Here is a 16870-nt window from a genome sequence, read left to right as displayed (position 1 = left end):
AGTCATCGAAAATTTAGACAATCGGGTCCTATCGGATATCTTGTTCCATTTAGATATTATCAAAATAAAGAGAACTGACAATAATTTCCTAAAATATTTTCTTTTTCGGACTTAACCCTGCTTTTTTTGTATTTCATTTTTTGAGCCTAAAACAAGTTCTTTTGAATTGAAAACACGGCGTTTTAACAGCTAGGTATGTAAAGGGGACATGATGCCCCCCTGCAACCCCCCTGCTTGGGATCACTATAGGATTTGGGGTGGATGCGAGTTAGGGTATATGCAAAGTACTTTTTGCATTTCAGCAAAGAAATCCCCAACAAAAAAACAAGTATGGCAACGCTGAACAAAAAACATATAAGAAATGTCAAAATCAACCATTTTGTGTGTTTTGTATGTAAAAAAGTGAACTTTGAATATTAATTAAAAATAAAAATAAATGTTTCCTCGCTCTAAAATTGCTATAGTTATTATTTATTTGCGCATATATATCAAATAAAAAAACACAAGTCGAAATTCGTGCTGCGGTAATGTTAAGTTGAGCCGTTTATTTCAACATTGAAAAAATAAATATTCCGAAATTTTCACTTCAAGTTTTTTTTTAAACAAATAAAATATTTCAATCTTAATTCACTTAATGTTTTTTTTTTCAATTTTCAAAAATAAAAATGCTAGATGGCAGTGCCTTTCATTCATTGAACTCCAATCGAGTCTCGATTATAGAAATTGTCAACAAATGACATTTCAAACTGACATCTAGATTTCTCGATTCTTTTCTTTCAACATCGCGCTGATAAGCATGGCGGCCGCTGCACGGGGTCTTGTTAGTTTTTCCAAAAATTCTAGAATTATTCAATGCGGAAAGCTACAAACTCTTCCCAGTCGACAAATAACATCTTCCTCAACATGTTCCAATCGTTTTGAGTATTCAATTCAAAATGTCTTCACCGGAAAACATCATTCAAAGACATGTAAGTTGGTTGATGTTTTTTTCTCGTTCATTCAAAAAGTTACATCATTCACAAACCGAAATATATATCCTCAAACTATTTGTGATAATTTAGTGTAAAAACATTAATGAAACATTATTAAACACTATTATTGTATGAATAAGTAGAAAATAGTCTTACAAAATCATTTGTAATCAAAAAATCTCGTAAGTTTCTAGAAACAAACTTTTTATTGATTGCAGTGCTATCATCAACTACTACTGGCAATCAGCCAATAACAACACTCATTAGGTCGTTCCATCGGTCTGGTAGGTTAAACAAGAGCGACTATTACCAGACACTGGGTGTGCCGAAGAATGCCTCCGCCAAAGACATCAAAAAGGCCTACTACCAACTTGCCAAGAAATACCATCCGGATACGAATAAGGACGATGCAGATTCCGGTAAGAAGTTCCAAGAAGTATCCGAAGCTTATGAAGTCCTTAGTGACGAACAGAAGCGCAGAGAATACGATACCTATGGTCAGACAACCGAGGACATGAATCGCGCTGGTTACGGTGCAGATCCTCGGGGGCCACAAGGTTTCTCGCAAAGTTGGCAATTCCGTTCGACAATCGATCCGGAAGAGCTATTCCGAAAGATATTCGGAGAGGCTAATTTCCGTTCGAACAACTTTGATGATTTTGCTGAATCCCAATACGGATTTGGTTCGGCTCAGGAAGTCGTCATGGATTTGACCTTCGCCCAGGCTGCTCGAGGTGTGAACAAGGATGTGAATGTTAATATTGTTGATACTTGTCCAAAGTGCAATGGTACCAAATGTGAACCCGGCACAAAGCCAGGCAGATGTCAATACTGCAATGGCACCGGCATGGAGACGATATCCACTGGACCGTTTGTTATGCGGTCGACATGTCGCTATTGTCAAGGAACACGGCAGTTTATTAAGTATCCTTGTGTCGAATGTGAAGGAAAGGGGCAATCGGTATGAAAAAAATTCAAGAATAAATTCGAAGATAACAACGATACTGATAAAATTCTTGTTGTTTTAGGTTCAAAGGAAAAAAGTTACTGTTCCTGTACCTGCTGGCGTTGAGCACGGCCAAACTGTACGATTGGCAGTCGGACGGAAGGAAATTTTCATTACTTTCAGGTGAGTTGAAAATATCTAAGCCTTTTTTCTCCAAAAATTCTCCAACGAATCCAAGACGCATCAGAATTCTTTTGAAGGTTTTTAGTAGTAGAACTCTTAAACAGAGTGTATCACTTTTCTATGGGGCTTTAGATAAATTTTATTCGAAGGTTTAGATAGAAATCTTTTCCTTATTCCATTTGCAAGTCAATTGAAAAGTTAGAGTTATCATTTCGACTTAAAAATATTTCCAAATTTTCTTTTAATAAAATTTTTAAGTTGAGTAATTAGAATGTTGGTTTTTTTTTAGGGTTGAGAAAAGTAATTATTTCCGACGTGATGGCGCCGATGTACATACTGATGCCACAGTATCCGTGTCACAAGCCATTTTAGGTGGAACTATTCGTATTCAAGGGATTTACGAAGATCATGTTATCAACGTATGTTATTTCTTTTTCTTGTAAAATACTTGAGTTCTATTTTTATGAGCAATTGGATTTTTATTTAGATTGAACCCGGTACTTCATCACATCGCACGATCTCTCTACGTGGCAAAGGCTTAAAACGTGTCAATGCTCATGGACATGGCGATCATTTTGTCAATATCAAAATAGATATTCCAAAGACTCTAACAACAGAGCAAAGAGCTCTCATACAAGTAAGTAAAAGTAAAAAGATTTGATGTAGACCTTAAAATAACGTCAATTGTTTTTTTAGGCCTTTGCTGAATTAGAAAGAGACACACCCGGACAAATAAATGGCATTGCTCAGAAAAAAGATGGTAAGTCCTACAACCAATCATCATCCACGCAAACTGAAAAAGAAAATCTTTCGAGTAAATATACGCAAGGTGCAGACGAATCCCATAAAACATACACCGAACACGATGATAGTGCATTTAAAGAAAAACCATTCGATTCGCGAGTGTATTTTGGTATAGGGATACTTATTGCTGTTGTTATTATATTTTATTTCCTTAACAATGATTCCATGACCGATAATTATTTGGAAAATGGACGATTAGAGAGTTTACAAAGAAAGCAACGCGAAGAAGAATGGCAACGTGAAAGAGAAATTTTAATGCGTGAACAACAACGCAAACAATCACAAAACAACTATGAAAGTCCATTTAAATCGGCTTAAATTTGATAAATTCAAAATTAACTTAAAAATTTAATGTAGCTTGATATGATTGTGAGGGGGATAAGATATTTTTTTCTCGATTTTATTTAAAAAAAAAGAAAACTTTTATAAGACTTTTTATAAGGGAAATATTTTTATTTTTCATAATGACTTCAAGACTTATTTTTTTCACTTAGGGTGTAAAAAAGTTAAAACAACAAAATTTAAATATAATGCGTCGTTAGTTACGAAAAATATTCTTAGCTTGTGCTGCGGATTCTCCTGATTTTGATTTTTCAGTATTGAATAAATAATTGTTCTTTATCGAAAACTGCTGTTCTGATAAAATATTTTTTATTTGCTACGCGATATTTTTTAAAATAACATTTTACAGTTTTAATGATTAAATTAAATGACTAAAAAATATGTTTTTAGCTTAAAATTGCTTCCATTGCTCTATTTTTTTTTAATCGTATCATTCTTTCATCATTCGATTCCCCCTAGTTGCATTTTCAACAACGTTTTCTGTACCTTTCTAACCTTAATTCCCATATTGTTGAGTTACTTTAACACTAATGTTTTAGCAGAACAAGATTCAAAGAGGATTTGAGTTTTTCAGAAATTTTATTAAGATTTCAATCAAACGAAAACAGTGTTTGAAAAATAATAATTTTATTGATATTTAAAACGAATTTCTAAAAAACCTTTATTCTCGGAAACATTTTTAAAATGTAAGTATTTTCATAAAAAAACAGAAATATTTTGTTCCTAAAATGAAATTAAGAAAGAAACTATTTGCACTGAAAGTTTTATGGCATTTTAAAGCTAATTGCTAACAATTTTTATTCACATACGAACTTACAAAGAATATTATTTACTGAACTTTCCTTTCAAGCTGTGCTTAGATTTGTCAGTAAGCTTAAAAATTTTTGTTAAACAAAATAAAAGTCTCAACAAATTTAACACAAAAGTTTTTGCACGAATCAATGTTAATAGGTAAAGGCGTGAATTTAATTAGAGCTGCATCCAACTTTTGGAATATAAAGAAAAATGGACTTTACCAAAGTAATTTAAAAAAAAGCACTAATGACAATAGACAATTAAAATAAAATAAATTATTTAATTAGCAAACAAAAAATAATTAGTTGACCAGTAAAATAAGTCGAAAAAAGGAGCCATCCGCGGAATGAGAGATTGTAAGCTGGAAATTTGTATACAACTCCCTATTATTGTTCTAAACATTGTGTAGAAGGTCTGGGTCGAGGGTTTAGGACTTGTCAAGCATAAAACAAGCTATCATTTTCGTCTGACTCATTTTCTTATATGCTCAATCGTTTCAAGAGAGGGAAAAAAAAGTAAAGTTGCTGAAAAAAGAAAGCGGACAGCTTTTATTTTCCACTTAAAACCGCAAATAAACAACCTTAATCAAACTTTACGAAATATGGTTTATATATTTTTAATATTTCTTATTTAGGGTTAAAAAAATATAAGAAATGAAAATGTATTCGTAAGAACGGTTTCTTAAAATCTAAGTTTAAAAAAAAACACTTCATATATGACTTTCGCAAAAATAACAAAAAAACAAAAATATGAAGAAAAAAACAATAAACTAATATTTTTTAGGCTCTTTTTTACCGCATTCAACCTTTTTGACATTGATTGGACAAGTTTTTCACAAAAAGAAGCTGGAATTTTGTTCCATTCACATTTAAAGGCCAGTTCTAGGTCCGTTTTGCTTGAAATGGTGTATTTTTTAGCAGGTTTTCCAAATAGCTCCACAGGTTTTCTATTACATTTAAGTCTGGAGACTGAGGAGGGGTTTTAAGTACACTGCGACAGTTATAAAGGAGCCACAAGCGTGTGTTTTGAGCCTTGTGCTTGTGGGGCCGTTGACTTGCTAAAACAATATTCATCTATGATTCCCAATTGTTATGCACTCTGGTTTAAATTGTCTTTGGTTTATAAACACAAGATTTTTTGGATCAGCAGCGGACATACAACCCCAAACTATGACCGAGCCTCCTCCATGTTTCACAGTTGGTCGCAGATTTCGTTCCTTGAGCTCCTCATTTGGTTTTCTTCATACATAATGTTTGTCCATCAGATCGGAATAAATTAAATTTACTGTCGTTTGAGAACAAAACTCATATCCAGAAAGAAAAATCTTTGCCTTGATAGTGTAAGGCAAACTTCTTTCTCTTTATTCTGTTTTGCTGGCTAATAAACGTCTCCCCTCCGGGCAACTCTTCCATGAAAATTGCTTTTTTGTAAAGTTATTCTTACGGTTTCCGAAATGACATGCTTATTTAAATATTGTTTTACCTCAGCAGTTAACTTAGGTGCATTTATTAGAGGAAACTTCTGCACTTGCTTAATAATTCAACGCCCATCGGCAACACTTAATGTTTTTGGTCTTCCAGATTTTGAGGAATTTTCAACAGAATTTGCTTCTTTATACCTTTTTATAATGTCCCTTACAGTAGAGGGACTTCTTTTTACAATTTCTGCTATATTGCGAACCGATTTTCCTTTTTCAAAATTTCAAAATGTTCAATCACAAGTTTTCGCACTTCTATTGATGTGTAACCACGTTTTCTTTCCATCTTGACTTCCATTTTGAAATTGTAATTTTTTATTTTCGCCTGACATTACAAAAAAGTAACGGCATACTAAAATGTTCAATTAGTTCCGTTTAAATAAAAGGAAAGTGCAGTGCTGCCAAGTGTCCGATTTCTTTTTTTAGATCAAAATAGAGGTATTTGGAATAAAAAAATTAAGTTATTTTAGTTTTGAATGGAATCAACATTTTTTTCTTCGTGGATTTGAAGTGCAAGGTCACAAACCTTTGAAAAAATATCCATATGAACAGTTTTGAACATAATTTTACTGAAATATTTTTAAGAAACGACGAAAACATTAGGTGTCCATTTTCTTTTTTAAGCAACTGTATTTTATATTTGCAAATTGTAGGCTTTGGCCTGATCTTTCACCGATAGGATATGTTTTTATTTAGCAGATTAACCGTATTAGTTTTTAAAAAAACCATAATGATTAGGACATAATTTAGAACTGTTATGGATCTAGACCTTTTCTTGAAATTACATAACATCGATTCAAGTATGTTGTTTATTTGGAACTAGTGACAACATTTTTGTAATTGGTTCCAGAAATATATTTTGGAAAAGCCAGTCCTATTACTGAAGGTTTAAATCATGTCCTTAACATTATTGTATTCGATAATAGTCACCGTTTAGTTAAAATAGCTTTTGTCACCCTTAAGAATGGTGATGGAAATGTAAGTCACTAAGCTCGATGTCTCAACGGACTGTTCCGCCGCTTAAATTATGTATTTATTTTTAAGCTTAGATAATTTGTTAAGCTTACGCATTTTCAACAAAAAGAACTTTGTTGATTACCAACTTTAATTTTATTACTTGCTCTCTATCTCTGAAAAAGTTGAGAGTATTAACAAATCTTGACAAATTGTATACTTGACTATTTTGGTAAATGTCTATAGTCGCGACCTATGGCGGCCCAAAACTTACCTTACAATTTCTACGAAAAGGAGGATATAAACAAATTTCTTTCTTCTTGGGGTGAACCTCTTATTTCACTGGACTAAATGTATCCTTTTTTTAACAATAAATCTCATATCATCTCTGTAACTAAATGAAGTTCATAAATAATTCTTGTGTTATTGAATACTAACTTTTTTGCATAACGTTTAAAAATAATCCCAATTTCCCGATATCTTCCCTTATTTCTTATTTATTGTCACCTTTGTTATGTTTGTTATGAACACATAATATGTTCTGGTCTGCACTTTGCGCCCAAAATTTAATTTTGAGAATTTTAACATAAAATATTTAACCTATACACAAAAAAGTCTTATAATTGTTATTAATTTTATTATTCGTTTCATTGAAGGCGAAAAATCAAGTTGAAGTAATTCTTCCCACGATAAAGCCCAAAATTCAAGAATTGTTTTTAAGTTTGTTTTTATATATTTTTTTTTAGTTTAATTTAATTATTTTATATTTATAAAATACAAAATAAAAAAAAAAACACAAATTTGTTAAATTTTAATGTAAATAAAACTATAAATTAGTGAAATAAATATAATAAATACAATTATAAGGCTTTGATGAGTTTTTGTATCTTATTTTATTTTGTTTGGTTTGGTTGAAAAAAGGAATCTTTTTTGTGATTTATTTTTTGCAGGAACAAAAGAGAATACATTTGATCCAAATAATCTAACAGAGGCTATTAAAGCAGCTTTAAAAGCTCAAAAATTATCTGCTGAGAGTCATAAAAAAGATCCTGAGCCTGAGCCTAGTCAAGCTAAACAAACTGATCAAAATGAGAACCAAAAAGAAAATGAAAAAGAAGCTGAAAACATTCAACAAAAAGATAAACCAGAAGAAAATCGACAACAACAAGAAAATACAAATAAACAGGAACGAAGTAAAATGTAATAAAAGAAAAATAGTATTTCCTTTTTGTAAAGTTAAAAAAAAATATATAAATAGGTACATAACTAGTTATTGTATGCAAGATTTTTAAAAAAAGAACCTTTATGTTGAAAATAAGAAACTTTTCATAAATATCGATCTTGTTATTGTTACTGTTTGTTTGTTGGAGGTTCTGTGAACTTATCAAAACCAAACAATTCGCGTTAAATAAAGATAAGTAAATAAATTAAATATATAGCTTCTCTAAAAATGCAAGGGAAATTCTGTTTTTCTTTTTTTTTTAATGAAAAAAGTCGAGATTTATCATTCAAATTTTTATAATATGTTTCTCTAAGTGATATTTGTTGTTTATAATGATCTTGCTTAAGTTTTTAACAATAAAACAGAGCTGCACGAATTATAAAAATTGTTTGATTTTGTCAAGCAGGGAGTCATGACTCCAACTGACAACATTACAGTGGTGTTCAAGTAGTTTTCATCCTCCTCCTCGATGCAAGTATTATTATTTGTATAGTTTTTTTTTTATAGTTGACAGGCACTCAAGGGGTTATTTATACCCTTAACATGTTTAAAGTTTAAACACAGTGCGAGCTTTAGGAAAATAAGGAAGGATGAAAGAGGAGATACTGATGCACACTCAAGGGCGGATCCAGACTTTTCATCAGGGGGGGGGGTCACACACTTAGATGAGTTTTTACTCACAGCTTTAAAATGTTCTTTAATGTTTTGTAAAGGATGCTAACAAAATTTAATAATTGCTAAAATGACAACTTTAGTTATCAAATTATTAAGAAACACTGTTGTCCAGCAAGTTATGGTCTAACTATTTAACTTGGATGACTCATATGAAAGCATTCCAAGATTCGAACAGTTGTCTAAGTATGCCATATTTAAGAGCTAAAATACAATAGCTTAGAGGGTTGTTGGTGCATTTCGGTCAGAAATGTAGGAAATTGTTTTGAAACGTTGCTTTTTTCCAAAACCAAAACACACTTTTCTTGTTTTCATTTCATAAAAATCCAGAAAATGAGAGAGGATATGTAAAAATGTCGGCCTTTTTTTGACGTAGTTTTTTCGAACTCAATTTCCGGGAGTCTCTTGTTACTATCGTTATCAATCTGCTTACTCGTATTTGGATCTTATAAAGGCGTCAACAAAACTTAAAAATTGTAGAGACAAAAAGGTTTGGTTCTTGAATTTAAGGCAATAGTTGCATTTAAGAACATAATTTCTTTAAACAAATTAAATTTAAACAAAGTAAGGTAAGTAAACAAATAATTTGGGAAGAAAAGTTTTGTAGTACTCACGTTTCAAAGCTTTTATATCAATAGATATGAAACGTTTATTATGTTTTTCACTTAGCCATTAGTTTAACAAAAGTGTTACCTACTTGATTTTTTGGGACATTTGTATTATTGAAATTCATATTTGAATCTCAGTTTTAGAACATCCAAAGCAAATTCACTTTAAAAGTAGATTTATTTAATTTTTTAAGATCTTTTGTGTTCAACAGAAAAAAATATTGCCTATATTTTAAGATTTAAAAATGTACCTCCAAAATAAGTTATTCTCAAAAATTTAAATGCCATTACTTACTTACTTAAGGTGGCGCTACAGCCCTGTGTGAACTAGGGCCTCACCCAACAAACTTCTCCATCTAGCTCGGTCCCTGGCTAGATGTCTCCAGTTTCGGGCTCCAAGTTGGGTGAGGTCACCTTCCACTTGTGCGCGCCACCTGATCCGCGGTCTTCCTCTACTGCGCTGTCCTGTGGGTGCCGATTCGAAGTCTTTCCGGGCCGGAGCATTGGTTTCCATGCGCTCTACGTGACCCAGCCATCTTAGTCGTTTGACTTTTACCCTTCTGGCTAAGTCTACGTCGCTGTAAAGCCCGTACAGCTCGTCGTTCGTTCTTCTCCTCCACTCCCCTTCGATGCATACGAAGAACTTTTCTCTCGAACCGACCCAAGGTGCTTCCATCCGCTTTTGTCATGGTCCATGCTTCTGCACCGTATAGCAGGACGGGGATGATAAGGGTCTTATATAGCAACACTTTGGTCCCTCGAGAGAGGACTTTACCACTCAATTGCTTTCTTAGTCCAAAGAAACAGAGGTTAGCAAAAGTTATTCTGCATTTGATCTCAGCGCTGGTGTTGTTTTCTGCGTCTACAGCGGAGCCTAGGTAGACGAAGTCCTTGACTACCTCAAAGTTACGTCTGTCGATTGTGACGTTTTGACCAAGACGTCGGTGTTGTATGTCCTTTCTTGACGACAGCATGTACTTTGTTTTGCCCTCATTAACCGTTAAACACATTTTTGTCGCCTCTGCCTCAATACTCACAAAGCCCCATTGACATCACGCTGAGTTCTTCCGATTTTGTCAATGTCATCAGCATATGCTAGTAATTGGACAGACTTTTGAAAGATAGTGCCTCTAGTGTTGACGTGTGAGCTCTGCACTATTCTTTCAAGCACGATGTTAAAAAATTCGCATGACAGCGCATCACCTTGTGTAAAACCTTTTTTGACATCGAAAGGTTCTGTTAAGTTGTTTCCAACCTTCATGGAGCAGCGTGAATTCTCCATGGTCATCCTGCACAAACGGACGAGTTTGGCAGGGATGCCAAAACATGACATGGCCCTATACAGCTCGTCCCTGTAGATACTGTCATATCTGGCCTTGAAATCAATGAAAAGATGGTGGATGTTGATTTGATGTACTTGGGGTTCTTCCAGGATCTGCAGTAATGTGAACATTTGATCGACTGTGGACTTTCCAGGTCTACAGCCACTCTAATAATGACTATCAGGTTCTTGACGACGAGCTTTAGATGTTCACATATTACAGTAGGGAAGATTTTGTAAGCAATGTTAGGTGGACTGGTGCCTCCATAGTTGGTGCAGTTTAGAGGGCCTCCTTTTTTCAGGATCGGGCAAAAAATACTGAGGTTCTATTCATCGGGTATGCTTTCTTCCGACCATATCTTACAGATAAGTTGGTGCATGCTCCTAACCAACTTATCTCCAGCTGCTTTAAAGAGCTCGGCATTCAAGCCATCCGCTCCATCGGCTTTATTAGACTTCAATTTAGATATGGAAATCTTTACTTCGTCTAAGTCGGGAGGACGGGATTGTTGGCTTTCGTCGTCTATGTTCAATGGATCATCTTGCCTGACAGCGAAATTCAGTTCGTCGTCGCCGTTATGCAGTCTGCAAAAGTGGTCGTTCCATATCCTCAGCATTGACTGCGGTTCCACTATGATGTTTCCACTTTCGTCTTTGCAGCCTTCGGTTCTAGGTTTAGGTACCTGTGAATTTCGTTTCACCTGTTCATAAAACTTTCGAGCTTCATTCCTGCTTTTAAACCTCTCAACATCTTCGACCGCACGCTTCTCATGCCCTCTCATTTTCCTTCTGATTTTTTGTTTGTATCATCTTTTTGCCCTGCCCATCCCATCGTATTTCCTGGATGGCCGTGATATCTGCTTTATATCGGTCTAGGGCCTTTGCTAATTCTTCGGCCGCACGTGGTCTGTTAAGGGACCTAACATTCCACGTGCATATCCGAAGTTCGTTGTCCTTTATTCGTTTGCGTTGGTTGTCAACAAAAAATCCGTCCGTATAAGAGGCTTGTTGGTGCTTTGCAACTATGAAAGCTTTTACGTGGCCAGGAAGTCACCCCGACGCACAACCCCCAACCTGGAGGGCCAGATGCTTAGTATAACTCCAAGGATGGGGAGCCGGATAAAACCGCTCCTTACAGACCTGGGCTCCGAATAAGTCGAAGAAGCCCTATAAGGTGTTCACTAAGTAGTTCAACCTTACTGGAACTGTAGACGCCACCGTTGATTCCATCTCGGGAATTCCTCCGCTGCCGTCTGGATAAGGAGAGGTGCCTTAGTGGAAACACCTCTCCCCACCTCTCTCGTTTGCTGCCCCCAACTACTTTCCACTGGGGTTGGAACCCAATCTCCAGTTGAGGTACTAGGCACCCGATGTTCACCACGGGGAGGTGAGAGTAGGAGTTGATAGACAGAGGTTGGTTTTGAGAAAAACCTGTGGACGCTTGTGTCCTCTTGAATGCACATGTCTACCTTTTGAACATCTGCCCAAATATGGGAGTTATATTCCAGTTTTGGACGAATTAAGGCTTTTTAAATTACGGCCAGATAAGAAGGGGTCCAAAATTTCTTGCACCGTAGGAGAAATCCTAAGCATCTGGCAGCATTTTTGGCAATATCGAATATGTGATCATTCCATAAGAGGTGATCTGTACATATACCGATACTGAAGGTTGATTTTATTCCATATTGGAGAATGTTATTAAGATCTGAATTCAATGAGCTTATCATACGCTGCCGTTGATAGTCCACATCTGAAAGACAAGAATGCCTATCTTAAAACCAATATGAGAAGTTAAAGGTACTGTATTGTCAGAGACAAACGATCATTTATAAAAATAAGGAAGAGAGCCGGAGTCAAAACGTAGCCCTGGGGCACACCAGCATTAATAAGGTTTGAACCCGTAATGAAAGATTTGAAAGGCTCTCGACAAGAAGCTTGGAGCAAAACTCTTAATAAATATCAAGTGCAATACAATAAAATAAAAAAAGGTTAAACAGACTTTGAAGAACACCTATTCAAAAAAAAGGAGTGATAGTATTCGACAAATTGTTATTTTCAAGATATTTTAGTATGTATTCTACCAAATGTAGGATCCTTGTTGAGTGAGTTAAAACAAAGGCAGGAACATAAGATAACATTAGCCTAAAAAATTAATTCTTCAAACATTTACATATATCGTAGTTTTAATAGACAGCAGAAATTATAACATTTTTTGTTATTATTGTGCATTAAATAAACGTGGAACTTTGCTTGAGATCTAATATTGTTGTGTTAATATTTCAATTTTATTGTGAACCACAGTATCGTAATAATTTGTAATCAAACATCTCTATCAAAATAAGATACTGAACGTGGTGCCTCTGATTCTTACTAAAAATCTTATCAACAACAACACAATAATCTTAATTAGGTTAATGGATCGCACAAGGTTAAAAGATGCAACCTTTTTTTTTAAGTAGATGATAGAAGTTCGTTCCGCTTTACTAGTAATCATTTAGTTAATCCGATCACGTACCAAAGAAACAATAGGCCTTTTTTAATGTTAAAGATGAGACTACAAGTCTTGACACTAGGTATTGTAATTATGTAATAATCTTTGTTATTGTTGAATGGGAGAAGTAACTTGCAATTTAAATTTGTATACCTTAGTTTAAAGTGACCTATTCAAGGATCATTAAAAGCAAAAATGTATTGTGTCAATTTTTGAAAAACCCCAAAGGTTGTCACCATGTTCTTTGTTTCGAAAGCGCATTTCGTATGTTAAAGTATGCAAATTTTTTTGCTTCTTGAATGAGGAAGGTTTTAAATTAAACAACAGGGAAATAATGAATGAACCTTTAACTTAAACTGCAATTCTCTTACCCAGGGCTTTATAATGACTCAAAAGTTTTGGCGAATTTGTATGTGGGTGGAATAGGAACGGCGAGAAGTTTTGAACATAAGACTGCCAACACTAAAAACTGCAAATAAAATTTAAAACACAATTTTAAAAATAAACTATGTGACATGTGTAGTTCTTCCTCTTTTACTCAAGAGGTCATCGGTGCATCGCTAAGGAATTTATCGTCATGTTGAAGGGTAAATTTTGTTTTAAAAATTCTTGGACCGGCATAAGGAATTTTGTGAGAATTCCAGTGTTATTTATTCAAAGATAAACAGAGGTATGTGGTGAGAGTACAACAACGAGTCCCATTCAACGTTTAAGACATAGACATTAGAATGCGTAGGTTCAGACGAATAAGGGACTTTAAGATAAGGCAACTTTCTAGTATTAGATTGTTCAGCAGTCAACAAATGTACTTCTAATTAGGGCAAATTTATTGGAAACTCGACTGGAAACTTAGTCAAGAAAAATCTCCCAAACTATTAAGTCAAGTCTACTTATGTATGTCAAAATTACGGCTTACTATGTTTCCTTTATTTAACTTATAGCTCAACTTCATTACTCCGTAATTTGTTTATTTTCTACACAATTCTGTTCAATGTTTTGTCTAAAAGGGTTCCTTGTCAGATTGGATAAGCAATACGTTATATTTGTTTACAATACAAAATTGAAGTCGTGATGGACTTGTAGCTTTGATAAGGAGTGTTTTATAGTTTAAAGCATTCAACTGAAGGTTGAGATTATTGAAGTAATGTTCCGAATTTAAAATTTATGACACTTGACCAACTAACTAGTAGGCTTAGTCAACATTGGTCGCATTCACAAAGCTAATGGCTACGTAGTCAAGGGATTCTGATTGGCTAAATCTAACTAGAAAAGTAGTTTAAATTTCCCCTCCGACGACAAAGTTAGTGGAGAATGGGCAGGTTAATGGACTTCATTTGCAGTCAACTTCATTCTTTGAACGTAAATTTTGACCAAGGCAACTAGTTAGTTTTTCAAGTGTCATGAATTTCAAATTCAGAACTTTACTTCGCAAACCTTTATTTTAAGTTCATAGCACAAAAAGTACCAACAAAATTATTGTCTACAAAGCAATCCTCAGGCAAGCTCCAAGTAAATCACGATTTGTATTTTGTATTGTAAAGAAATATTAGGTATTTCGTTCCCAAATTTACAAGGAACCCTTTTACAGAAAGCATTTAATGAAGTTATGCAATAAATAAATCATAGAGTAATAAAATTCAGCTTTCATTTGGATGAAAAAACATTATCAACTGTCATTTTGATAGAAGGAGACTTGACTTAATAGTTAGGGTGATTTTTCTTGAGTAACTTTCCAGTCAACTTTCCATTAAAGTAGCCTTAATTGGAAGGTAATTTTTTGGCACCTGGCCAATCAGATACCAGAAACTTGTCTAACTTTCTAGTCCCTTATGTAGTCTGAACCTGCCCAATGATTTTGACGTTTCACAATCAGCTGCTCGGTAAAAACACACGAATTCAAAGAATCATTCAAATTGTGTCTTAAATTTGATTTTATTGAATTTAAAAACACAAAAGATAAGTTAAAGTTATGAAATCAAAAATGTTTCTAACTTTGTATATGTATTAGCATATATTTATATTTTATATATTTTAGCTACGTTATATGTAGGTGTCCTGACTGGGCATTGCTTAATAGGAAGGCATACTATTCGACTTGGAGCCGCTGCAAATGATTTTTGTAGGAGTTGCGTTGCGGAGTTGAGATTTTTGACGAGAAGGAGGAGGAGACAATCTCTCATCTTCTGTGCACATGCTCTGCTTTATCACAAAGACGTAGAATCCACCTCGGAGACTATACTCCAACGATTGCAGCGATCTAAAAAATTCTGACATTATTTGTCTCTTACGCTTTATTCGGATCTCCAATTGGTTCGACAAGTTGAGCTGATCAACTGATCCATGTGGTATCACAACGGACCATACTTTGGTCTAAGTGTGTTGGACTTCAAAACCAACAGCCACTTTAACCTAACCTAACCTATATATTTGCATTTGCCAATAACATGACAGTTCCAGATTGACTAGCTTTGTCACAAAGCTAGTGGGCTGTGGGGGGAAAGGGTGACTCAGAAGACGGAGTTAAAATAGTTAAAATCAAAACAGGTCGGAATGCGAATCTACACTTTGAAGCATACGAAATATATAGGTTCGTTGTAGCCATAGATGTGTCGAATTCAAAATGTTTGCATTTCTCCACGTTTCAGGGCCCCATTATTGTATTTAGTCGCCAAAGTTATAGTGCTCGTACCAATGGCTCATATGCAAAAAGATAAATTGAAGGTCTTAACTCACTTTTCTAAGTGGTATGCCAACAAAAATAAAGAGACCGAGATCGATCTGAAACTGTGAGTTCAAACTCAAAGTGTTGGAGTGTTGAGATCTATCTCTCGAAAGAAGCTCTAAGTGTGAAAGTTCTAGTTTTGATATGCAAAAAGATGAGCAAACGCTCGATTGCATGTGAAACGATCTCACAAATTGTTAAGGATGGGTGTTCTCTTACCCAGTTGATAAACTATCAAAATGGACGAGTTGCTGAATTATGTCGATACAAATCGAGTTTTTAAAAATCTAAGATGTCCAATTGGTTCAGTGAAACAGGTGTGCAATTATTGACAGAAGAGTTTTTGGGCCCAATCCTGGAAACACGCGGTGGTGCTTTGACTCATTAAGAAAAAATGAGGATTTTTGTGCGTTTTCAAGAAGATCCTGGATTTCAAAGCGGTGTTAGTAAAGGCATTAGTGTCAATCAACCAACTGATTCCAAAGCCAACCCGACTGAGAAAAACCGGAATAAGTTCAAACAAGCTAGAAAGACATGTAATGGTCATATTCGTCTAACCAAATTTTTGCATGATCAGAAATTAAGGCAAAAAATACTACAATGTCCCAAAGGCAGTACAAATTTCTGGTCATTTGTAAAAAAACGTACGAAACACCACATCATCCTCGGTTCCATCGCTCGTCCACAATGACACTCCCTATGTAAGCTCGATTGATAAAGCCAATTTGCTTGCAGCACAGTTTGCTGTTAATTCGACGCTACCGGAAAGTGTCATGAGTTCTCCTGTTCTTGAGACCGTAAATGATTTTATGGGATGAATCTTCTTTCGCACTCGTGCAATTGCAAGAGTACTGAAAGACCTTGACATACACAAATCCGCTGGCCCGGATAGTATCTCAGCAATTGTTCTAAAGAGGTGTTCTTCATCGCTGACAAAACCACTGCGTAAACTTTTCCATCTTTCCTACTCTACAGGTCTCTTTCCAAGCGGATGGAAATATCTCGAAGAACGGAAGCTTCTTAATGACCGACAGTATGGTTTTCGTAGCAATAGGTCCACTTGTGATCTCATGGATCATTTCACCGAACAATGGAACAAATCTTTACATCGTTTTGGAGAAAGTAAGATTATTTCACTTGATATTGCAAAAGCATTTGATAGAGTTTGGCACCAAGCTCTCTTATCGAAAATGCGTGCTTTTGGTATTGGTGAATCTCTTCTTCGTTGGATTAGAAATTACCTTTCTAACCGTTCAATACAAGTTGTATTGGATGGTTTCAAGTCTGAAATTCATAAAATAAATGCTGGTGTCCCCTTGGGCTCCGTTTTGTCTCCGACTCTCTTCCTTATACATATTCATA

The 16870-nt window shown here is 34.8% G+C and overlaps 1 protein-coding gene across 2 annotated transcripts; it reads left to right on the top strand.

Moving 5' to 3' along the window:
- The first annotated feature begins 767 nt into the window (after positions 1 to 767).
- Positions 768 to 7928, top strand: LOC129952351 (protein tumorous imaginal discs, mitochondrial). 2 transcript variants are annotated; one of them, XM_056064901.1, is made up of 7 exons: positions 768 to 968; positions 1190 to 1932; positions 2000 to 2100; positions 2390 to 2519; positions 2588 to 2737; positions 2797 to 2860; positions 7423 to 7928. In XM_056064901.1, exons 1-7 carry the CDS (start codon positions 797 to 799, stop codon positions 7674 to 7676), a joined length of 1614 nt encoding a protein of 537 aa, XP_055920876.1. In that variant the 5' UTR covers positions 768 to 796; the 3' UTR covers positions 7677 to 7928. The 2 variants fall into 2 exon arrangements, with proteins under 2 accessions (XP_055920876.1, XP_055920877.1); XM_056064902.1 differs by lacking the exon at positions 7423 to 7928 and adding an exon at positions 7129 to 7338.
- Positions 7929 to 16870: the final 8942 nt, after the last annotated feature.

Source organism: Eupeodes corollae, chromosome 3 (genome assembly GCF_945859685.1).
Source record: "Eupeodes corollae chromosome 3, idEupCoro1.1, whole genome shotgun sequence".
In the NCBI taxonomy this organism is placed as follows: Eukaryota; Metazoa; Arthropoda; class Insecta; order Diptera; family Syrphidae; genus Eupeodes; species Eupeodes corollae.
This window is presented reverse-complemented; position numbering and strand designations above follow the sequence as displayed.

Coding starts and splice junctions, on each gene's coding strand:
- LOC129952351 (XM_056064901.1), top strand. CDS start 797: ATGGCGGCCGCTGCACGGGGTCTTGTTAGTTTTTCCAAAAATTCTAGA. Junction 2,520..2,587: donor ACGAAGATCATGTTATCAAC/GTATGTTATTTC, acceptor ATTTTTATTTAG/ATTGAACCCGGTACTTCATC. Junction 2,738..2,796: donor AGCAAAGAGCTCTCATACAA/GTAAGTAAAAGT, acceptor TTGTTTTTTTAG/GCCTTTGCTGAATTAGAAAG.